The sequence below is a fragment of the Lampris incognitus genome, chromosome 19 (assembly GCF_029633865.1).
Source record: "Lampris incognitus isolate fLamInc1 chromosome 19, fLamInc1.hap2, whole genome shotgun sequence".
Classification (NCBI taxonomy): Eukaryota; Metazoa; Chordata; class Actinopteri; order Lampriformes; family Lampridae; genus Lampris; species Lampris incognitus.
The window spans coordinates 27,153,327-27,178,224 of record NC_079229.1 but is presented as its reverse complement, the minus strand read 5'-3'; the positions used below and the strand labels follow the sequence as shown (position 1 = coordinate 27,178,224).

Below are 24,898 nucleotides of genomic sequence, written 5' to 3'. Positions count from 1 at the left end.
TCAGTTCTTGTAGTAAATGTGTAGGATATAGGAGAAATGGGCAGGAGTAAAGACCTGAGCGACTTTGACAAGGGCTAAACTGTTATGGCCAGACGACTGGGTCAGAGCATCTCTGAAACAGCAAGGCTTGTGGGGTGCTCCCGGTCAGCAGTGGTGAGACCTACCAACAGTGGTCCGAGGAGGGACAAACCACAAACTGGTGACAGGGTGCTGGGCACCCAAGGCTGATCGATGTGCAAGGGCAATGAAGGCTACTCCATCTGGTCCGAACTGACAGAAGGTCTACTCTGGCACAGGTCACAGAACATTTAATGACGGCGACAGGAGGAATGTGTCACAACACGGGGTTGTATAGCTGCAAACCAGTCAGAGTGCCCATAGTGACTCCTGTCCACCGTCGAAAGCACCTACAATGGACACGTGAGTGTCGGAACTGGACCTTGGAGCAGTGGAAGAAGGTCGCCTGGCCCAATGAATCCCCTTTTCTTTTAGATCACGTGGATGGCTGTGTACATGTGCACCATTTACCCGGGGAATTGATGGCACCAGGATGCACTGTGGGAAGACGACAAGCCGGTGAAGGGAGTGTGATGCGCTGGGCAATGTTCTGCTGGGAAACCCTGGGTCCGGCCATTCATGTGGACATCAATTTGACACGTGCCACCTACTTAAACATCGTTGCAGATCAGGTACAGCCCTTCATGGCAACGGCATTCCCTGATGGCAGTGGTCTCTTTCAGCAGGATAATGTGCCCTGCCACGCTGCACACATTCGGGAATGGCTTCAGAAACATGATGAAGTGTTCAAGGTGTTGCCCTGGCATCCAAATTCTCCAGATGTCAATTCAATTGGGCATCTGTGGGATGTGCTGGAAACGACAAGTCCGAGCCACAGCGGCTCCACTTCACAACTTAAAGGACTTGAAGGGTGTGCTGCTAATGTTTTGGTGCCAGGTACCACAGGACACCTTCAAGGGACTTGTAGAGTTCGTGCCTTGGCAGGTCGGTGCTGTTTTGGTGGCACACGGCGTTACCAACACAGCACATTAGGCAGGTGATCATAAGGTTTTGACTCATCACTTTATACGCAACCATTGTGAGAGCCCTGTGGAGAAGACACGGTAACACAAGGAAATGAAAATAATAATACCCTTTCCCATACAAAATGAGAGAACTTAATTTTTGCTCCATAGTCACTACAAAATTGGTTTTAGCATCAACCTTGTCGCTGCAAATATGAGACATTTTTAGACCATTTCGAAAACTTGTTTAGGTTTTGCATGCATAGTTGCAACCAGTAACCAGATACACAGGAAACCTGCTATGAGAAATAAAGACATGTGTTGAGATTTTGGGTTGATTCTCTGCCTCAGCAGCCCCAAAATGTCCGAAGGCTATGTCAGTGCGGAAGAAGCTTTTATTGTGGTGGACTCACCTTTGATAAACTGATCATTTCTTGCTTTATGGTACGTGACAGGTCTTCACACACACACACACACACACACACACACACACACACACACACACACACACACACACACACACACACACAATTATAACCTTGTTTCGCACACTGCCAGCAACAATCACTCATTCCTGTGCATTTTGCTGCCGTCCAATCAGATACATACAAAGTCAGCGATACCAAAAACCCTTGGTGTTAAACTACTAAATATGGTCACCAATATAAATATATAATAAATTTTAAATATAAGTGTGAATGTATTTATATAAATAAATAAATCCACATCTAAATGTAGTCATATATAGTGATATATCTATATACAATTTTGTATTTTTTAGTGTCTTCTTCTGTGTGAAAACACAAATGTACATTCATGTCAACCGCTACACGGCCGAAATGACAGGATTCTCCTCCTGACAACGAAGATGAATATTGTGTCAACTGTCTCTGCTGGATCCCTGAGCTGATGATCTATTCTGATGCTGCTGTTGTTGCTACTATGAAAGAACCCTGCTCTAAGCCAGAGGTCTCCAGCCGTGTGTGCGGTTGAGTTCCTCCCTGTCGGCCAAGACTACTCCAGCTGATCCATTAATTAGTCACGCTGTGGTTGAAGGTGTGGTAATGACTGACGAGTGCCTCGTTGGAGTGTAAACCTATAAGCACAACGCCGTCCAAGGGCTTCTCCCTCGACGATGTCTTGGTTGTAGAGAACAAACGATCAGACTTCAGGATAAATGTGAGTCACGGGCGTAAAACAGTCCAGTTGAGGAGAAATACCTTCGGACGTGTTTCGAATAACTTTTTTGACATGCAGCCTAACGTGAATGAGTTTTAACCGTCAAAAACCATCCTGCTTCACCCTGTAAAGGGTTTTAAAATGAACTTTCTAAAACGACTCAAACAACAACTTAACTCAAAGCCCTTTTTTTGGGGGGTGGGGGTGGGGGGGATTTTTCCCTTTTTCTTCCCAATTGCATCCGGCCAATTACCTCACTCATGATCCTGGGAGGGTTGCAGACTCCTCTGATACATGTGGGGTCACCAGCCGCTTCTTTTCACCTGACAGTGAGGAGTTTCACCAGGGGGACGTAGCGCGTGGGAGGATCACGCTAACCCCCCCCCCCAACAGACGCCCCGACCGACCAGAGGAGGCGCTAGTGCAGCGACCAGGACACACACCCACATCTAGCTTCCCACCCACAGATACAGCCAATTATGTGTGTAGGGATGCCCGACCAAGCCGGAGGCAACATGGGGATTCGAACGGGCGATCCCCGTGTTGGTAGGCAACGGAACAGACTGCTACGCTACCCGGACCCCCCTCAAAGCCCTTTTTGAATATTTTTTGTTCAATGTACATACACACATTTCTATGTTTGTCTCCTTCTCCTTTCCTCATCACACTGCCCTATCTCCAGTGAACCAGGACCACGGGAAGTTAGCAGAGAGGGCAAGGGGGCAAATAGTTTGTCCTTCCCTCTAATCATAGAAGTCCTGCCTTATTTCTAAAGCTAGGGAACATCAAAGATAAGGTCAAACATACAATAGAAAATCCTGTTGTGGGTCATTCACAGAGGGCGGACAGCAGTGTGTGGCATTGCGTAACCATTTGGGCCTAAAAGCACATGTAAGACCCGTGTCCATCTTGAACGTTTATTTTACGGCACGTTATACAATGTGAAAAAGTTAAGATCTTTTCACAGCCCCCTTGTCAGATTGTACGAGTCGAGATGAGACTCGTCACATTGTGCGTTTGATTGAACGACGAGGGTAGGACCTAAGTCAGCTGACCGTAAGCTGACCATGCCCGATGCCAAAAAAAATGCATTCAAAATTGAATGGGAAAAAAATGCTGTTGCCCTCATGAGTGTGGCTATGTGTACTGCCAAAAATTTGGCAATAAAGTTCTTATCACGATTTAAAAATGACTCATTATATTGTGACATACAATGAAGCACTGTGATATACTGCAGCGTTTTGTCAAAATGTTGACAAAAACATCATAAAGTGGAGATGACATTGGACTTCAGGAACAGCCCCCAACACTGCCCCCCCCCCACCACCATACTCAACAGCACGGTGTCTGTGGTGAAAACCTACAGATTTCTGGGTTCCACAATCTCCCAGGACCTCAGGTGGGCATCCAGCATAGACACAGTCATCAAAAAGGCCCAGCAGAGGATGTACTTTCTCTGCCAGCTTAGGAAATTCAACCTGCCCCAGGAACTGCTGATTCAGTTCTGCTCTGCAGTAACCCAGTCTGTCCTCTGCACGTCCATCACTGTCTGGTTTGGATCGGCCACCAAACAGGACAGGGACAGACTACATCGGACAGTTAAGTCTGCAGAGAAAACTCATTGGTGCCAACCTGCCTTCCATTTAGGGACTTATACACATCCAGAGTCAGGAAACAGGCAGGCAACATCACTGCAGACCCATCACACCCTGGTCACAACCTGTTCCAACTCCTCCCCTCTGGTAGGCGCTACAGAGCACTGTACCCCAAAACAACCAGGTATAAAAACAGTTTCTTTCCACGGGCTGTCATTCAAATGAATGCTTAACACTGACAATAAATCCAACCATTTTGTATATTCTGTACTGTACATTGTACGTATACTGGTACGCTCTGTCATGTCCATCTACCTCAGGCTTGTATGTAAGTAACCTGCTAACATCTATTTCAGCATCTCTGATATATTCTCTGCACCACTGCACTTTATCATCTCTTCTTTCACCCCGACTGACCAGAGGAGGCGCTAGTGCAGCGACCAGAGCACATACCCACATCCGGCTTCCCACCCGAGACATGGCCAATTGTGTCTCTAGGGACGCCCGACCAAGCCGGAGATAACAAGGGGATTCTAACCGGGGTCCCTGTGTTGAAAGGCGACATAATAGACCGCCACGCCACCTGGACTTCCCACTTCTATCGTCATATCACCGCCACGCTACACCATCACGGCCCAAATTACAACTTCATTGGAGTTATTCGTCAGCTACGACTTCGTCGGCGCCAAAGACTCCATGGACCGGTACCCTGTCGGCTGTCCTTAACCCTGTCACACTGAGCGGCCCACGACAGCCGCCGACCGATGTTGACAACAAACGATTTTGTCCACAGCTCAAGAAACTCGTCTGAGACGGCTGTAAGACAGATGAAAATACAGCAGTGTGTGTGGGGGTGTTCAGATCGAGCTGTAGTTCACTGGACAGCCCGAGGCTTCAGCGTCAGTGAAAGCCCAGTTTCAGCGGGTCCTGACAGGGCTCACCGCTCATCTGGGATCAATCAGGAACTACATGGAGAAAAGAAAAAAACTCCCACTCGGCCCTGAACAAAAGGGGAGAATGCCCTGAACCTGGAGCACGACTGCAAGGGACATCATTCATAATCTACCTGAGCATCGCAGATAACCCCTCGGCATGGAGCTACGCTTTACGGTTCATTTGGTCAGACATTGAAAATAGCGAGGGAGCGTACACAGTCACATATGGCAATGTTTAGTACAATTACAGCGGGAACATTCAGAGTTCAATCCTCCAAAAGGCGGCAGGAACGTTTCCCGACCTGGAAAAAATGTGGAACAGCCAACCAGGAAGCTCGGCTCCAAAAAAAAAAAGAAAGAAAGAAAGAAAAAAAGCCGCAGGACTGTTCCCCGAGGTGTGAGCTTTGGGGGTGTTGGTAAAATAAACGGAGGGAAGGCTTTTTGGGGTTGGAGTGAGTGCAGCTACGTGCTCCGAGAGGGTTAGGGTACGCGGTCTTGTGGAGCGCACAAAAACAACAAAATAGCGAGTGCATGTCCAAGTGGTTTCTGTGAGAACAAGAGATGTCCTCGCTTAAAGAGAGTCTGCGGATCCAACAGGCAGACTGACAGTTCAAAGTTTCCTTCGTAGTCTCTGATCAAAAAGTACGCCAGGCATGAACCTCCACACCACGCTTGGGCAGACAAAGGCCTCCCTCTCTCTCTCTCTCTCTCTCTCTCTCTCTCTCTCTCTCTCTCTCTCTCTCTCTCTCTCTCTCCCTCTCTCATATACACACACACACACACCACAGCCACACATCTTAGGTCTCAATGTAAACGGACTCAATGTGCTCATGTTAACAAAAGGCAAAGTTTCTTTTTCTCTGGCTGCAGTGATGTGGTATCTCTTTTCATAAATCGTTCAGACACACAAACTGCATGGCCTTGGCAAAACATGTCAACATTTCAAATGAATTTGCCTTATTGTTGTGAGATGGAGAAATATTACTCATCTTGGCCCCCCTGGAACGGCACTCGAGTCACAACAGAGATAAAAAACAGAACTTCTCTCGCCCTCACAGATGGTGTGGATCGTAGTTCACTGGGCGGAGAGACTGATGAACATTTACTGTAAATGCGGGAACTTCTTACCTTTGTACCCGAGGACAGCAACGGCAATGGTGAGGAGTGTGCACAACACATACAGCAGGGCTATGGAGGTCTTCAGTGCCCACTCATTCTTACACTTGGTGCACTGGGTGCCCTCCTGGATCCCTGCAAAAACAGGCACAACACATTTAAAGCGACAATCCTGAAAACGGTCATTTCTGTTTAACTCACTGACACCCTCGGCGATGTGTGGCAACTGTGTCGGGTGTTCGACGAGGCTGGATCCCAGAGGTCCCCACCGTCCTCGCTGGCGAACGAGGAGCATTCACGACAGCGTGAATTCAGCTGCCACGGCTCACCAAATTTTGAATTCACGCGGCTGCTGGAGGCTAATCTGCTGATCATGACGATGCCACTGCCAACTGATTCGGGTGCTAAATATCGGTCACAAAAGTTGGTCTGACCGGAGCCTTTTTCCTTCATTTGTAAAATCCTATGCACCATTTAACTTTTTTTGCTGGAAATTTCCATTAACCATTAAAATTACCGACAACAAAAGCGTTAATGATTGGCACGTGTGTAGATTAGCTACGGTGTTAGACATGCCGGCGACAGAAAGGTTGAAGGAGGGCATTTTGTTTGCATGCAAATCTGCAGGACTGTAACCTTGTTTACTGGAGTATTCTCATTCAACATACCACTTATATTTAAAAGATTTGCTGACCCGCTGACTTCCCTGATGTGTGTCTTTTCCACAGTGGACACGGGGGCATTCCGGCTTGGACGGCCTGGAGAACCGGGGTTTTGTGGGCACAGACTAGTGTCAGCTGAGGACTCTCCATGTCCAACACTCCTGACTGCCACATCTGGACAAACAGCCCCCGAGCCCACATTAAAGAGCCATGACATCCCCTTGCGGCCCGGGGGGGGGGGGGGGCAAGGGACACAAAAACAACCCCCTGCCCTCCCCTGCACCGATTTGTTTATCCTTAGTGACATGCTTATATTCCCGAGAGGGTTTTTTTTTCTTTTGATGAGAAATGCTGATGATTAGTAAGTGTGACACAATGTAAAACCAAAATAAGCTATATCTGGGGGTTGTGGACCTGCACCGTGCAGTATTTTCCTTAATATACCAGTCAACTAATTAGTCAGACTACAGGCTTCATCAGTCCCAGCTCACGGTGACACTTCCAGGGCACAGCACCCAGGCATTCTCTTTCATTTATCTGGCATATTTCTTTCCAAGGATATCTTTCCTGACAGACCGGTGCCAAGATCCACAGTGCTGACGGGAACACAGCTGTATTTCATTTTCATTTCAGGAAGTGTGTATGTGTGTGTGTGTGTGTGTGTGTGTGTGTGTGTGTGTGTGTGAGAGAGAGAGAGAGAGAGAGAGAGAGAGAGGTGGGGGGGATCCTGGTTTTCATGTACCTGGGGTTGAAACTCGCATCTCGTGCCCAAGGGCAGGTAAGGGAATAGAGCTCTTCCACATGGAATTTTTTTTCCTCTTTGCAACACAAAGGAAGTCCAAGAAGACCACAGTATAAAAAGCGTGAATATCACATATCCAGTTCAGCTCAAACACAACGTGAGAAAACACTCACTCGGAGACTTTTACTGGATGTGATGGTGAGAAAAGAAAGTACCTACCATTTATCTGGCAACAAACAGGACAAGCTCTTGAGTGTTTCGAACCACCGAGTGCCAGAGTTTTCACCACACGTTTAGCCGAAGTGCAGCTGACATGATGAGAAAACACTCGGGCCAATTAAAATGCGGTGCCGATCGGTTAGCATTTTGGAAAGGCTGATATAAGGCCGCGCTGGGGGTTTTGGGCGGGACACTAAGGTTAACAACCTGACTTGTTCTATAGGTGCCATGGGATCTTTAAAGATCATTGTGCATACGACCTCAGTTTAACACCACCTCCAGCTGGAACGGCGTTCCCCACAACTCAGCCGATCTGACAAGTCATTCATACCACACACAGGCACGCACACACACACACACACACACGCACACACACACACCTTTTACAGGGTCTCCACTGTTTGCCAATTCAAGTGACTCCATCTGCTCCCAAAGCCAAATAGCAGCTCTCCTTTGTTTTCTGTGTCCAAAGCTGCGCTCCCCGTGGCCCCAGGAAGGACAGTGTGGGACTTCATAAATTTCAGCAAGCTGCTCTACCCATTATGACATCTTTACAGAAGAATGAAGAAATCTGATTACGTGTGGCTGATTAAAACTACGCACCAAAATCTTCACATCTTTGCAACAGAATGGATGGAGGGAGAAAGAGAGAGCAAAGGAGATGGGGAAAGGTTGAGCGGTGTTGCAAGAGCGAGAGAGAGAGAGAGAGAGAGAGAGAGAGAGAGAGGGGAGGCACATGAGAGAAAGGACAGCAGGACTTGCTCATCTTGTGGAGTGGTTCTCAATCCATCTGTTGTTCCCTCATACCCCAGAGTTACACATTTCCAAAGCTCCAGGAAATGACTGGCAATTATGCACAAGCCTGGTCCAAAATTGTCTAAAGGGTCAGAACTACTGAGATTTTGCCATCATGCGTATCGGTTATGCTGCCATTTTACTCACAGGCTTCAATTTGGAGATTTTGGACACGGCTCTGCTGCAGAACACAGCTTTACGGTGGTGTCTCATGGGGCAACCCATCATGAGCCTGAAGTTTGTCCTTTCAACAAAATCGTAGAAAACAACCCCAGTGTCTCAGATACACAGTGCACATGGCGACTTGTCAGCTGCGCTGGCCGGCTAGTTTATGGACGGTTACTGCAGCCTATATTAAGAGTAGGCTGGTCATTCCTGCAAGCTGAGCCAGGAAGTAACTCGGCAAACGCTCGACCACTGATAATACTGGACTTGCACATTCGTTTTCACTTCCAAATACGTGGTTAAGATAATTTGGTTAAATTGCACTTGCTTTATGTTCGGTTACCCCGTAAGACGCCGTCGTAAATATGGGTCTAGCGGTGTTCTGTATCCAAAATCCTCAAAATGGAGCCAGTGAGTAAAACGGTATCTCCACCAATACGCACAGTGGCAAGAACGCCGAAAATACGAGCCAGGATTTTGAAGAGACGAAATTTTCCTTTAAAGCCCTACTTCTCTCGTTGCAAGTGTAAAGTGATGTGTGTTGATAAACGATAAACTGATCTCGGCTATTTGTTGTGCGGGACACGATCCGCACTTTGCCAAGGTCTTTCTCGGCCAGTGGCTGAATTTCCACTATTGCACAGCACTGCACTCTGGGAATACAGCCACGGTAACGGATTGCATGTCCGTATATCCACAACTGCTGACATGTCTGAAGTGTCGGCTCATGCCTGCTTCCACAATAAAGCGAGCATAACAACGTGTCGATTCGAGGCAATCAAAGCGTTTCAGCCTAAATTCACTGCTCCAATCCAAACACTATGACAGTGTGTGTAAACCTCCTGCACTGAGACCGTAGCAAAAGCACTCTGCAAGGGAACGAACCGCTCACACACTTCCCCTCGTTTCATCCCAGAGTTGAGCGGCGTGTCAGTCGTACGCTGATCTGCGGGATAAGGGGAGCGTTTCGGGGCTGGCTGCGATACAAGCGGGACACCTGGCGTAACACAAACACGGCGGACAACACAGCAACAAGGCCGCGGCCTCCGCTCCAGCGCTCGTCCAACTTGACGAAACCAGAGGCGGACGAGGCGGCAGATGAGACAGCTGTGATCCGTTGCACCCCTCCTGTATCTACACACCAGCGGGCCGCCCTATAATGCGCTATCCGGGGTGGGGGCGCCACCTTCTCGCTGTTTTGCGTCGCAGTGGGCCACTTCCTGGATGAGCGGGACGGGGCGTGAAAAGGGGCAGATGCTGGGTTTGACACCAGGACTCGACGAGCTCACATTTAACACGGGTCGTCAAAAAAAAAGTCGGCGTTACGCACAGCTGAGACACCCCGGGATACGACATTTCTCCCCGTTCATCCACTGGCTGTTCATATAATAACTGTTGTCCAGATGGGTTTGAGACAATTAGGACAATTAGGACCCAGATGTGCAAAACAAAACACAGCATAGGTATCGGGAGGTTTTCAGCGTATGCAAAAATTGCCGATTGTATGTCTGTTTGATAATTTCACGTGTTGTTGCACAAAGTCCCGTTATAATAAGACTCCCCAACATGTTGAAATAAGGGATCTTATTTGAAATAAAAAAAAAAAAGAGCTCCTGAACTGAAAAAACAAACATTTTCAGTGTTTAAAATTGGTAGGACGGGACTCACGTAAGCAAGTGGAGAACCAGATGCAAGCAAGTGACAACAGACCTTCTCCGTTCAGAGCTTAACAACAACCTGGTCTGTTCCAGACAGGGGACTACCATATATGCAGGTAGTGCAGCTGCACTGGGGCCTGCAACAGTTTAGGGCCCGCACGCACGGACCCCTCTTTATCTCACCACTATCGTCCCCCCGCCCCTTTTTCTCCCCAATTGCATTTGGCCCATTACCCCACTCTTCCGAGCCGTCCCGGCTGCTGCTCCACCCCCTCTGCCGATCCGGGGAGGACTGCGGACTACCACATGCTTCCTCCGATACATGTGGAGTCGTCAGCCGCTCCTTTTCAACTGACGCCGAGGTGTTTCGCCAGGGGGACGTAGCGCGTGGGAGGATCACGCTGTTCCCCCCAGTTCCCTCTCCCCCCTGAAGAGGCGCCCCCACCGACCAGAGGAGGCGCTAGTGCAGCGACCAGGACACATACCCACACCCGGCTTTCCACCCGCAGACACGGCCAATTGTATCTGTAGGGACGCCCGAGGCAACACAGGGATTCGAACCGGGACCCCCGTGTTGGCAGGCAACGGAATAGACCGCTACGCTACCCGGACACCCGGATCTCACCACTATCGTATCAAAGATCTTGAGCACTAAGTCTGTGGTATACAGTATGTTAAAAGATGTGCCCGTATGTAATTATGGACATGGACAGCATCGCAAAGTCCACACAGAAGAGTTGGCTGGCTGGAGAAGTGTAGAGTGCCCCTATGGTGTAACTAGAACTATGTGACTAGTAATCAACCTACACACTTGAGATCTGTGTTTATAAGGCCTGTGTGCAGACATGAATAATGTTGTCTATGTGCAGGTGCGTCGTCACTGATTATGTTTCCATCTGTTACGGTGCTCCGATTTTCCGGACTCGTGACTTGACTTGGACTTGAGCACTGATGACTCGGACTCGAGCATTGACTGCATTCAGACTCGGAAGTTGGAGATGAGGACTCGGACTTGTTAATTGATAAAGACTGTTTTGTTTTTGTTAGTTTTTTTTTTTTGTTTGGCTATTGTGTCACAAAGTAAAAAAACTCCCTTTGAAACGGTGCCAACCGTGCAGAGGTGTAAAAACCAGGTCCAGAAAGTAAAAATCCAAACCATGGGGCTTGCCTTGACCATCTTGCGTTGGGGCCCGGCGCTGACTCGTTACGCCGCTGGTCTGTTCATCAGTTTTGCTGCTCTTCATTAATCTGGACACTGCGTCTTCCCTACAAACCACCCTCCGCCACCCAACAGCAACAGTCAGTCACAGCTGAATCTCGCAGACCGCAACCACAAGACAACCATGGTCCAGGATGCACAGACCACAGCCTGACAACACTTTTACTGCTCACGACCGGACAAAAAAAACGTTGCCTCAGACTCAAAATAGTCTTTCCAAAACAAGAGCGGCACCACCAGTTCCTTTTCCATTGCAAATAGATGTCCTCGTCATTGTGGGTTGGGGCGAGACAAAGTCATCTATTGTCCCCACTGAAACCGCTGAGATGACAGTATAGCCTGAGCACATCCACCCTGGTGATGATAAAGTGCTCTGGGGCTTGTGTATGTCATCATCCTGCTTCCCTGAAACAAAAGGCTTTAACCAAACATCATTTACCGTGTTCGTTTCGACATGGCCGTCACTTCACCCTAAACTGCCAAAACAGTGTGCCTGGAGCCACAGCCGAGCACAGCCAATATGTGGGCCTCACTTATTGAAAAAAGACAACATCTATTTACTGTAAATAGTATTGGGGGCTCTATAGTAACGGGTGAAAACACAACACTTCAGGCTGAGGTCACACAAACTGCGATTTTGGATCCTTTCCTTGCCTCACGCCCACTCAACGCTGTCCGCGAACCGGGGCGCAAATGTTCTCCGAGAGGGCAACCCGAGGACTAACCTGACACTGGAGACAAGAGAGAAGAGCTCAAGAGCAAGAACAATCGCCAAACTGAGACAATGACCGCTCAATATCTCGAAAAAAAGAGCCACGCAGTGGTGATTGGACTCCAGAAGAAAAAAAAAAGTTGTAAAAAAATAGTCTTTCAACAATCACCGAAAATGTGGTGGTTTACGTTTGTTTTTAGCAGCAAAACGTCAGGCCATCTGTGCTTCGTTACTAAAACAGAAATTAGGAGTTTAACAAGGACTCTGATACACTACGATCCAAGCCAAGATCTTTTACAATTGGGAGGGGGAGGATGGCTCAATGAATGACTCATACAGTACGTAGCCGTGATTTGTCAATGGCATGGCGGAGTAGCCTGGACTCAATCATGTGCTCTACGCTGTGTGTGTGTGTGGGGGGGGGGGGTCTGAGGGGGGGATTATGAAACTATACGAGGAGATGCAAAACAGTAAAAAATGAGCGAAAGTTTTCCTTTGCACCCTCCATGCCTCCCTATGCTTCATGCGCTACAGTTGATCATCAGTGACGGTGATTTATCTCCTCCTAAATTACCGTCTTATTTTTTTACATAACTAAGCTTTTTTTGCAAGATTATTTTAGTGATTTGGCAACAGATTATATGGTAAACAAAGTTGCCTGCTTGTCCGTCCCTGTTACTGTGTGTGTGTGTGTGTGTGTGAGAGAGCGAGAGAGAGAACAAATGGTGCATGACTGCGAGTGTTTGTGGACATGAATCACTCTTTGGGTTGGCATTTCAGAGACCGGTGCCTGTTTTCTTCTGGAGGGGTCCTGGTTTAAAACCAGGGGTTAGGTGAGACAGTCTTTTGGCGGGGCCCTGGACGGTGTAACCAGGCTAAACACACTCCATGGCCAATGCACACAGTTCTTGCACACTGGTGGTCCCAGCAAACCTAATAACTGACTGTTTAACAGCTTTGGAGAGAACACGCTCTCTCGTACAACATGCCCGCTGCGCTCACTTACTGAGGCTCCGATCTGCCAATGATGTAATCGCAGGAAGTGAAGAAGTTGGGCCAGATTGTTCTAAGTTCGTGGGATGGCTCTGGGGCCCCAGGAAACTGACACCACCTCTGCTCCATGTGTGGCCCGAATTAGGCTCCGTCTCTTTTATTACATGTGATGGAAACCATACGCTTCCATCACATTTGATGGGCGAGTGCGACGCTGGTGGTTATGGGTGAGAGAGGCGAGGCAAGGCCAAGACTGAGACACGGAGGATGAAGAAGAAGGGAGAAATGGACAGAGAGAGAGATAGAGAACACGGAGGAGGCAGAAAAAGGATCAAAGGGGGATGGAGTGAGGGGAAGTAATGAACGAAACGTAATATGCCATAATCTCTGTCACCGTTGACCGGATAAGTTAGTTGGGGCTGTGACATAGGACAGGTCTTAGTATGCGGAGATGTGACACAATCCACCAACCAACAATGCTGTTTAGTTGCAAATGGGAGTTTCCATCCAAGAGTTTTTGTGTATTTTGTCGTTTTGAATAATAATTTAAAAAAAAGCTTGATGGCAACAGCAAATATCCGATGTAGACGTGCAAAATGATCAACATTGACAGTACTATTAGTGCTGGCTCTGTCTGTCAGTGCTGACAGGTCTGCTTATGTGTCTAAATCACACAGACCCATTGCTAATGTTATTAGCTGAAGCTGTGCTTAGCCTGCTATGCTAACATCACCTGCCCGCATGCCTGCACAAGTCATCTGAAAACCATGATGGAGATGCCCATTACTCTACATTTACTGTTAGATAGGGCTGTATATTAGCAAGAATTTGGAGATACAATTCTTACCTCAATACATGTGTCAGGATTCAATATATTGTGATATATTAAAATTCTACAAAGAACCAGCATTGATAGTACTATTGACAATTGTTGGAAATGACTCTGTCTGTCTTTCTGACAATGCTGATAGGTGTGCTGGCAAACCTAAATCAATCAGACCCATTATTAATGTTATTAGCTGCAGCTGGGTTTATCCTGCTATGCTAACATCAAAGCGTACCAAGCCAGCATTGATAGTACAATTGACAATTGTTGGAAATAGCTCTACCTGTCTTTCTGTCAGTGCTGATAGGCGTGCTGGCGAAATTAAATCAATCAGACCCATTATTAATGTTATTAGCTGCGGCTTTGTTTATCCTGCTATGCCAACATCACAGAGTACCAAGACCAGCCTGGCATGTCTTTAACTTTTCGGATAGTTTTTAACCTGTAGATGTCAGAAAACTCACTAAAATGCCCTAGGGTTTAGTTGCTCTGTAAGATTACACACAGAGACATGGCAGCAGCACTACTACATTTTGTTGTTTACATCTCTGACCACTAGGTGGCAGGTACTGTATTTAAACAAGGTTGCACAAAACCATAAGCCACAATCTATATATTATGAGGTGTTTTCTTCATCAAATTTTTTTCTAAATTTTGACTAAATGTTACAATATGCCGCAGTATTTGTAGAATTGTAATATATAACCCTCCGCCCCCCCCCTTTTTGTTTTTTTACATACATACAGATACAGCAGGACCGGAGGGTGTGCTCCAATTATCGGGACATCACACTGCTCAGCCTCCCTGGGAAAGTCTACTCTAGGGTGCTGGAAAGGAGGCTCCGACTGACTGTCGAACCTCAGATCCAGGAGGAACAATGCAGATTCCGTCCTGGCTGTGGAACAATGGACCAACTCTTTACCCTTGCGGAAGTGCTGAGGGAGGCATGGGAGTTTGACCAGACAGTCTATGTGTGTTTTCTTGATTTGGAGAAGGCTTACGACCATGTACTCCGGGGCACTCTGTGGGGGGTACTGTTGGAGTATGGGGTACCGGAGCAGATGCTACAACCCATCCAGTCCTTGTATAACCAAAGTGAGAGATGTGTCTGTATTCTCGGCACAAAGTCAAATACATTTTTGGTGGGTGTCGGACTCCGCCAAAGTTGTCCCTTGTCTCTGATTCTGTTTGTGATATTTATGGACAGGATCTCAAGGCGCAGCCAAGGTGAGGAGTGTGTCTGTTTTGGGAACCTCAGAATTGCATCTTTGCTCTTCGGAGATGATGTGGTTTTGTTGGCTTCATTGGAATGCGACTTCCAGCACGCACTGGGGCGGTTTGTAGCTGAGTGTGAAATGGCCGGGATGAGAGTCAGCACCTCCAAGTCTGAGGCCATGGTTCTTTACCAGAAAATGGTGGATTGCTCCCTCCAGATTGGGGATGAGTTGTTGCCTCAAGTGAAGGAGTTCAAGTATCTCGGGGTCTTGTTCACAAGTGAGGTAGGATGGAGTGGGAGATTGACAGGCAGATTGGTGCAGCATCAGCAGTAACGCGGACGTTGTACTGGACCATTATAGTGAAGAGGGAGCTGAGCCGGAAGGCAAAGCTCCCAATTTACCAGTCAATCTTCGTTCCAACCCTCACCTATGGTCATGAACTTTGGGTAGTGACCGAAAGGGTGAGATTGCGGATACAAGCGGCTGAAATGAGTTTCCTCCGTAGGGTGTCTGGGCTCAGCCTTAGAGACTGGGTGAGGAGCTCAGACATCCGGAGGGAGCTCGGAGTAGAGCCGCTGCTCCTTCACGTCAAAAGGAACCAGTTGAGGTGGTTCGGGCATCTGATTAGGATGCCTCCTGGGCACCTTCCTTTGGAGGTTTTCCAGGCACATCCAACTGGGAGGAGACCCTGGGGTAGACCGAGAACTCGCTGGAGGGACTACATGTCCAATCTGGCCTGGGAACGTCTTGGGATCCCCCAGGAGGAGCTGGAGGGCGTTGCTGGGGTGAGGGACGTCTGGAGTGCCCTACTTAGCTTGCTGCCACCGCGACCCGACCCCAGATAAGTGGCTGATGATGAGATGTGATGATAATATATCACAATAGATTGAATCGTGACACTTGTATCAAGATAAGAATTGTATCTCCAAATTCTTGCCAATACACGGCCCTATCTATTACTAAGTGTAGAGAAATAGATACCGACTCTATGGTTTTCAGATGAGTCATGTCTAGACATGTATGCAGGCAGGATGAGCATTCACTGAAGCTTCTGCTTATCAGCCTGCAATGCATAAATAGCCATATTTTACATATCATATAATCTGGTATTGATTCTTCAAGTCTTTTTTTCTTTCTTAAAAGAAGTTCAAGTCTGCCACAGCATGCTCTGTATTGGTTCACAATAGTTTGATTTAAGTGATATTACATTAGAAATAGGTGAAACTATCTTTCCCTCTTGTGACTTTTTTGCACTGGTCACAAAAAAATTTGAATTTTAAGACAAGAATAATAACTTCTTAAAACTGTCATTTCTTGCAGTGCACAAACCCAGAGGCCCAGTGCGGATCTGCACAGACTCAACGCTTGCTGCAGTTACACAAACAAGTCGGCTTTCCAGAAAACTACATCAACATTGTAGTGGGAGAGGGAATGGACTTCCTCACTGTGGAGATTTGGGGCCCACGGCGGGACTTGGGTTTTAGTTACAAAGCAAAACACTGGGATTTAACCCTCCCACCCCTCAAGGTTGTTGCTCTTCAGATTGTGTTGTGTGTGTGTGTGTGAGTGTGTGTGTGTGTGGCCCACTAACTTAATGACCATCTCTTCAGTATGCAGAATTTGATTGTCTGCACACACCCAACGAAGGGGAAAACACAAGAAGAATTGAAGACAAGAATGCAGATAAGTCAACAATACAACAATAATTCAGTGAAAAGAAAAAAAGCAAAGTTGTGGCTCAACAGCAGTAGATGATCAAAATGTGCAACATTAAACAATACACCGATGAGCCAAAACATTATGATCCCTGTCTAATATGTTGTTGGTCCTCCATGTGCCGCCAAAACAGCACCAGCTCACTGAGGCATGGACTCTACAAGACCCCTGAAGGTGTCCTGTGGTACCTGGTACCAAAACATTAGCAGCAGATCCTTCAAATCCTGTAAGTTGCAAGGTGGAGCCACCGTGGATCGGACTTGTCAGTCCAGCACATCTCACAGATGCTCAATCAAATTGAGATCTGGAGAATTTGGGGGCCAGGGCAACACCTTGAACACTTCATCATGTTCCTCAAACCATTCCCGAACAATGTGTGCAGTGTGGCAGGGTGCATTATCCTAGTGAAACAGGCCACTGACATCAGGGAACACCGTTGCCATGAAGTGCTGTACCTGGTTTGCAGCAATGTTTAGGTAGGTGGCACGTGTCAAATTGACATCCACATTAATGGCAGGACCCAGGGTTTCCCAGCAGAACATTGCCCAGAGCATCAGACTCCCTCCCCCGGCTTGTCGTCTTCCCACAGTGCATCCTGGTGCCATCACATCCCCTGGTAAACGGCACACACGTACATGACCATCCACGCGATCTAAAAGAAAACGGGACTTATCACACCAGGCAACCTTCTTCCACTGCTCCAAGATCCAGTTCTACGCTCGCGTGTCAAAAGCACCTAGGGGGACAGGGGTCATCACGGGCACTCTGACCAGTCTACAGCTCTACAGCCCCATACGCAGCAGGGTGCGATTTACTGGATGATGTGAGGCAGTTCTGACACACTCCTTTTTGTTACTAGATTTTTCTCACCAGATTTTTCTCACACATTCCTCACGTAACCATCTTTCAAAATTTCTGTGACTTGTGCCACAGTAGACCTTCTTTCTGTTCGGACCAGATGGGGTAGCCTTCATTGCCCCCGCGCATCGATGAGCCTTGGGCGCCCAACACCCTGTCGCCGGTTTGTGGTTTGTCCCTCCTCGGACCACTGTTGGTAGGTACTCACCACTGCTGAGCGGGAGCACCCCACAAGCCTTGCTGTTTCAGAGATGCTCTGACCCCAGTCGTCTGGCCATAACAATTTGGCCCTTGTCAAAGTCACTCAGGTCTTTACTCCTGCCCATTTCTCCTGCATCCAACACGTTGACTACAAGAACTAATTGTTAACTTACCATCTAATCTACCAGACCTTCGCATGTGCCCTTGTTTGGTGATGATCAATGTCATTTGGTTCACCTGTGAGTGGTCATAATGTTTTGGCTCATCAGTGTATGCGCATAGTTGCACCATCATCATCTAAAATTCAACAAGCGACTTATGAAAGTGAGAAATTTGTGCGTTTCCTCTCAGTCAGCTTTTCCAGAACCGTGGTCCTTATGGACGATATGCGGCAGTTCTGACACGCTCCTCCTTTTTCTTACTAGATTTCTGGCAATTTCCAGAACTTTCCAACATTTTCTATACTCCGTCGCTTGCAGCTGGAGCCGAGCCTGTCTCCTGTCTCCATCGCCACAAAAGTTGACTCATCTTATTGGATTTAACACCCCCCCCCCGATGGGCCCTAACCTCCCACTGGGTACTTTGGTGCCAGTCAAAAGACCCCCACTGCAAAGACCCCCATCATCGATGGAGAAGTGACACGACTTCAAAGCAAAACAAACTGCATGTCACTAGTCGGAGGAAAGTGTAAATAAAACAAATAGGATGACATTTTCCTCGATGATGAACAGCTGTAAAAATAAACCACAAACTGTTATTTGAGGCACGCTCTTTTGTGACTGGTTCTCTTTAGTGAAACTTCTGTGGTGGCTGGCTTTGAATTGGGTGATAAAAATAACATTTTACAGCATACCCTTTGTCTCTCGCCCAGCACTTATTTGTTTGATCTATCCGTCTCACTCTCTAATATCATGCCCTCTTCTCACAATAACACCCCCCCTCCCCCCTCTCAGTTTCTCACTCGCTGTACAGCTCTCACAACTATAGACTATATTTCTCATGGAATATCTTGAGTTTGCATGAAAGAAATTCAGTTTGTTATATACCGCCACCTTCTAAAACGTCATAAACAACATGCTGGTGGTTGTAATGAAGGTTTTATGGAGCTGTGCACGTGTTCTCCCCCCAAATGCACCATGACAGCATTCGCATGCTCAGGCTGAGGTCATTCCTCATGAAGAGAAGACGAATGTTGTTCGACTGCAAGTGGCGCAGGCTGCAGTGTGGGGTTTGGCTGGTACAAGTGTGAAGCTTAGTCAGATGGATAATAAATAAGCTCGGAAGAAGAAAAAAAAAAACACAACAGCTCCGAAGGAGTTTTTGTTTTTAGCCTCAGAGGAGTCATGTGGATCTGCTTATATCAATGCAGTTATAGACTTAGGTGTTCATGCATGCCTGTGCATACAAGCACAAGCACAAACACACACACACACACAACTGCACTCAAAACATACCATGGCAACCATACAGATTACATAAGCATGACTTGCATAAAAGCACGCACTGACATCGCACACGCAAGACTATCCGTGTTCAGTGTCTCGTGAATTAAGCACGACCGTGATCAAATCTAAACTGCTCGCATTGCCTTGATGAAAATATTTCAGCAATTTTCCATACTGACAATATAAATTCACTGCTCTGTTGTGCAACAAAGAGCACGAAGTGACAGGAGAAAACCATTTTTTGTGTGTGTTTACCTCTCCACCTAGCACTTCTCCGTGACTCGTGATAAACGAATATATCATTCCGCTGTTCTCAGATGGTTTCTGAAATGTAAATCCAAGTGTAAAACTATGGTACTTTGCCCGCGTCAGGACAGCAGATGATGTGCTGCCAAATCAAACCGCGAAGCCATAAAGGAGCAGAGCAGATTTTTGGGCTTGTTCACAGGAAGCTGGTTGGGAGAGCCCCCTACGGGCCAGGGATTTTACAGGCCAGGCCCACATACGCCAAACTCATCACAACCTTGGCCACATTGATCAGTAACAAGGCCATGTGGATGTGAAGAGCACCGGTCTCCGCCGTTTCACCTCGCACAGACCCTGAGGTCTGTTGGGAGAGAGCCATACGACCATATCCCCGCAGCTTTTGGCAGACTAACAGAAGAGGGATCTGCCGTGGAAGGAGGCTGTCGTTCTCTAGCCGACCAAGCGCTCTGCGCTCCCTACCGCCGGTGTCGCTTGGGGTTTACGTCTCTGTGTTTTTATGGTCATTCTGGGCTAAGCCACTCTGTGATTTAAGGGTTTAGGGTTAGCTTGTAATAAGTAGACCTATCATTTAATGGTGACTTTGACAACATACGGCGGACTGTATAATACCCTGCGGAAACTGTGGTCGGTGTGTTTTCACTCGTTTAGGTGGCCTCAGCAGTTGAGTTTTGCTCAATTGCCTGAGACAATGTGAAACGATATTTGTACACACCTGCATGGCATGATGACCTAATGATAAAGTGAAGACGTGACAAAAGAGAGAAGTATTTTGGTTGGACTTGTACATCGGGGGAAACTAAATAGACGCCGGCCACGAGGATAGCACAACGCAGAAGAGCTAACATGTCAGGCCAGGATTCGACAGTCTACACCCATCTACAGGCCAGTGGCCACTCCTTCAAGGATGAGGATGTGGGGGCGTCCGGGTAGCGTAGCAGTCTATTCCGTTGCTTACCAACACGGGGATCGCCGGTTCGAATCCCCGTGTTACCTCCGGCTTGGTCGGGCGTCCCTTCAGACACAAATGCCGGTGGGAAGCCGGATGTGGCTATGTGTCCTGGTCGCTGCACTAGCGCCTCCTCTGGCCGGTCGGGGCGCCTGTTCAGGGGGGAGGGGGAACCGAGGGGAATAGCGTGATCCTCCCACGCGGTACGTCCCCTTGGTGAAACTCCTCACTGTCAGGTGAAAAGAAGCGGCTGGCGACTCCACATGTATCAGAGGAGGCATGTGGTAGTCTGCAGCCCTCCCCGGATCGGCAGAGGGGGTGGAGCAGTGACCGGGACGGCTCAGAAGAGTGGGGTAATTGGCCAAGTACAACTGGGGAGAAAAGGGGGGGGGGTCAAAAAAAGAAAAAAAAGAAAAAGGATGAGGATGTGCACATCCTTGAACGGGAGGAACACTGGTTTGAACGGGGAGTCAAAGAGACCATCTATGGTAAGAGGGAACGACCATCCCTGAACCGAGGGGTGGGGGGGGGGGGGCTAAGAGTACATCTGTCACCTTCTTACAAAGCTGTGATTGGACACATTCCCCAATCCTCTGTGAATGGTACACATGACCACTGAAACTCTAGCTCATGGTCACGTCCATATTTGCATATGAAACCGATAGTTGGTTTGGGTCGTTATGCCACTGTGTTGTTTGTAAGGGGTGGGGGTACCTGCAGTCAGCTGAAACCGAGGAGGTCGCTTAGACGAGCGACGAAACGTTTTGTCTCGATAAACGCTGCGTCCAGCTGAACTGATTCAACTTTCTGTGATTTCGGTTTCTGTCGAGCAAACTTGTAGCTGAGGAATTCTGGTCATTCAGCAAACCGAATTGGGGCTGTCTCGGGTTCACGTCATGTTGTTGAACGCCTTGGAAGATTGATATCCCGATGTGAAGTAATCAATCAGTATTATAGCAATTACCATATCATCACGTACGAAGAGCAATTCTGAGCGAAGTGCTTTCAGCTCAGAATGGGCCGGGGGAACCTGTAAGCATGCGAGCTGTTCAGAACTTGTGATTCCTGCGAGTTGTTCGGCGCGGGAACTCACGTTTTGAGAGTGGGCGCAAACCACGTTCGGAACGTTAAATGACTAAATCATACACTCGCCCACAGAATCCCAGGCAATCTCCAACAGTAACACATTAAAAAGAGGAACAACTGCGGCTCCGAAGGGGGGGGGGGAAGCACCGGCTCCATTCTGTGGTAGGTAACAATGGGATCGCTCCGTCACGGTGGGTGTTGGGCAGTCCCTTCTGGGTGGCCCACCACATCTGCGGTCCAACGCGGGGTCGCGGCCCGTCTCCCTCCGTGACAGCGAGCCGTCCTCTGCCGCTGTCGGTCAGGAAGCGCCGTTGTGTATTCCTCTGCCAAAGTCTATCTAGTCAGACAGACGAGAGGATGGACTGGCACGCTTTCCCGTCTCCGAGCGGCCTCCAACCAACGAAATGAGGCGTCAGCCGGAGACAGCAGCCTTCTGCTGTCAAGACATCTGGAGACTTGATTCGGAGCAAAGTAAATACCGCACCGTTTACTGGAAACGGTAATCAACACCAGGCAACGTCTTCAACCTACAACTGTGCCACGGCTGTTTGTTTGGGGTAATTTGAAGGGAGGGCTCGGCGGAGGACTCCTCTCTGGGTGGTTGAATTAGCATCGGCGTGGACCCTCACAGTTACACCTCATCCCATCAAAAACGGCGAGATCTGATTGCTGAAACCTTTTATGCGATCAAGCTGCTGGTCGTGCACCAAGTGTCCCTACCACTGGGGCCACGTTGCATATCACGCCGCACGCCGTGCAGCCCGGGGCTCTGCAGCGAGCGAACCCCCAACACAGCGCACACATCAGAGTCATGCAGTTCTCATAAAGCCTCGTGTTTGTGCGCAAGCGCCTTACTGTACCTCCGAGTTTGTTTTTACAATCTTCTTGCCCAGAGTGGTCCCAGGTGGAGCGGCGCATACTCGGGGCTCTTACGGTGGTGATGGCTCTTGTATATTTGCTGTACTTGCACACACAAAGCCAGCTTGATTCCAATTCCAGCCATACCAGAAAAGGGTCCAAACCAAACCAAATCAGTGCAGTTTAGACCGCCGAACATGCACGGCCGAAGCCCTCACGACCCCGCACTACGCTAACAGTCCTTGCACCGCCAGCCCGCTGAGACGGGAGCATCCGTTTTGAGGAAATGTGGGGTAATATGAAGGACAAATGCAGCGAAGCGGCACAGCAACCGTCTGTCGTTACCTCCTCAGCTGGACTTACCTACGGCAAGTCGTTACGCACACACCACAACGCTCAGAGACGTACCTGCACCGGTGGAATCTGGAGTCTGGAGTTTAAGCCGTATCAGAAAATGTGATAGTCATTATGTGTCTGACAGGGACTTGGACCGGAGCATCCCCGTCTCAACCCCGCTTCCCCGAACCAGGAAGCTGTAGGTTGATCTTGGCCGCTTTCGCGGGGTATTTCTTTCTTTCATTAACGTTTCCAGCGCATGATAACGGAGTCAGGGTTTTGATACTTGGACGAAAAGAGGAGAAATTGAAATCACCCCATTCATAGTAAAAGTAAGCGTAGGTATGTGTGCGTGTGTGTGTGTGTGTGTGTGTGTGTGTGTGTGTTTTGCTGCATGCAGCATCTGAAAACCTTCATTGTGCACACATGCGCAGACATGCATGCACATGCACTTACATAGGCGCACATGATGAGCCCCATTTTTTGCTCACCCTCAGACACACACACACACACATATATATATATATGTGTGTGTGTGTGTATGTGTATGAGCACACCCATCAGAGGGAATAAGAGTACGAGTTCGACTATACCAGCAGACTCCCTGCAGAACAAAGGACCGGGACTTGCCAAGTGTAACATAATCCTTTCCATGGGAGGCATTAAAGGTGTCTTGGACCGCCTTCAATCCTTTCTGTTACACTTGATTTAATTCCCGAATCAATAAGTGAGGCTCTCTGCTTCAGTGCGTATGCAAATAACGGGAAACTTGAACTTGAACTTGGAACACCCCCCCTCCCCCCTCCCCATCTTAAGGGCCTTTAAGAGAGGCCATGCTGAACTTTGGAAAAGTCTCACTTGGCATCTGCGCGTGGGTCACGAAGAGGACACCGGGGTTATTATGGTGTGTGAGAGCGGTTTCGTAGCTGCAGAGGGTTTGCTGGTTTTCCTCAGCCTTCCGATGCGTCAGAAAAATCGCCGAGACCCACCGAACTGGAAATAGCTAGCTAACTGCCAGCACATGTGTTATTCTGACAAAAACATGACCGCTCAACGCCCGCCGTCCGTATCCGGAGGCTGGAAGCAGCATCACCTCTGCGCCGGGTCATTTCTACAAAGGGGGGGCGAGTGAGAGCAACGAGGCCTAACAGCACTTCTCACATCGTCTTCAAAGAGCTGTTAAAAAAACACAACAAAAAAACACGTCATGTGGCGTGTGTCCTAAGTTTCCAAACCCCAGTGTCCCGCACACACTCGAGTCTACGGGAAAGATGATGTGTAGAGAAATGTCCTCTGTGATCTCCTGCCATTTTGTCTTTTTGGCCGCCTTCCCCTCCAGTTCGGATGGCTGCAGAGGATTCCAGATTGACTGGAGTGAATTATGACCGAGATAAGTATCTGAGGGTCAGTGTATAAAGACATCTGTGTGTGTGTGTGTGTGTGTCTGAGTGTGTGTCTGTGTGTGTGTGTGTGTGTGTGTGAGCATGCAAGCAAATGAAAGTAAAATAACAGTACCGTAGAGCTGTGCAAAACTGAATGTAGATGCTGTACTAATTTGTATTTTGTTGTTGTTGTAATTGTTTGTGAGCGCTGGTATGTGTGCATGTGTGTTACACGGGAGAGCGAGCTGTCTATCTCCCACAAATTAACACAGCCTCCATCCAGCTGGACTTCATACGGCTTCCTACTTCATACTGCTACAACTCACTCTCTCTCTCTCTCTCTCCGTCTGTATCTCTCTCGCTCTAGCTCACTCTGTATCTCTCTCTCACTTGTATCTCTCTAACTCTGTATCTCTTTCTGTATCTCACTCTGTAGCTCTCTCCCTCGCTGTATCTCACTATATGTCACTCTCTCCGTATCTCACTCTTTCTCGCTGTAGCTCACTCAGTACCTCTCTCTCTTGCTGTATCTCACTCTGTATCTCTCTCTCTCTTGCTGTATCTCACTCTGTATCTCTCTCTCTCTTGCTGTATCTCACTCTGTATCTCTCTCTCTCTTGCTGTATCTCACTCTGTATCTCACTCTGTATCTCTCTCTCTCTTGCTGTATCTCACTCTGTATCTCTCTCTCTCTTGCTGTATCTCACTCTGTATCTCTCTCTCTCTTGCTGTATCTCACTCTGTATCT

The 24,898-nt window shown here is 48.1% G+C and overlaps 1 protein-coding gene across 3 annotated transcripts in view; it reads right to left on the bottom strand.

Annotated features, from left to right (window-relative positions):
- Positions 1 to 24,898, bottom strand: part of LOC130129714 (collectin-12-like) — a 50,951-nt gene that overhangs the window by 12,550 nt on the left and 13,503 nt on the right. For 2 of the 3 annotated variants that reach the window (XM_056299315.1, XM_056299314.1), the window contains one exon: positions 5,860 to 5,982. In XM_056299315.1, the coding sequence (XP_056155290.1) occupies positions 5,860 to 5,982 (123 nt within the window). Of the gene's footprint in view, positions 1 to 5,859; positions 5,983 to 6,541; positions 6,626 to 24,898 lie in introns of those variants that run through there. The other variant, XM_056299316.1, reaches the window with a different exon arrangement.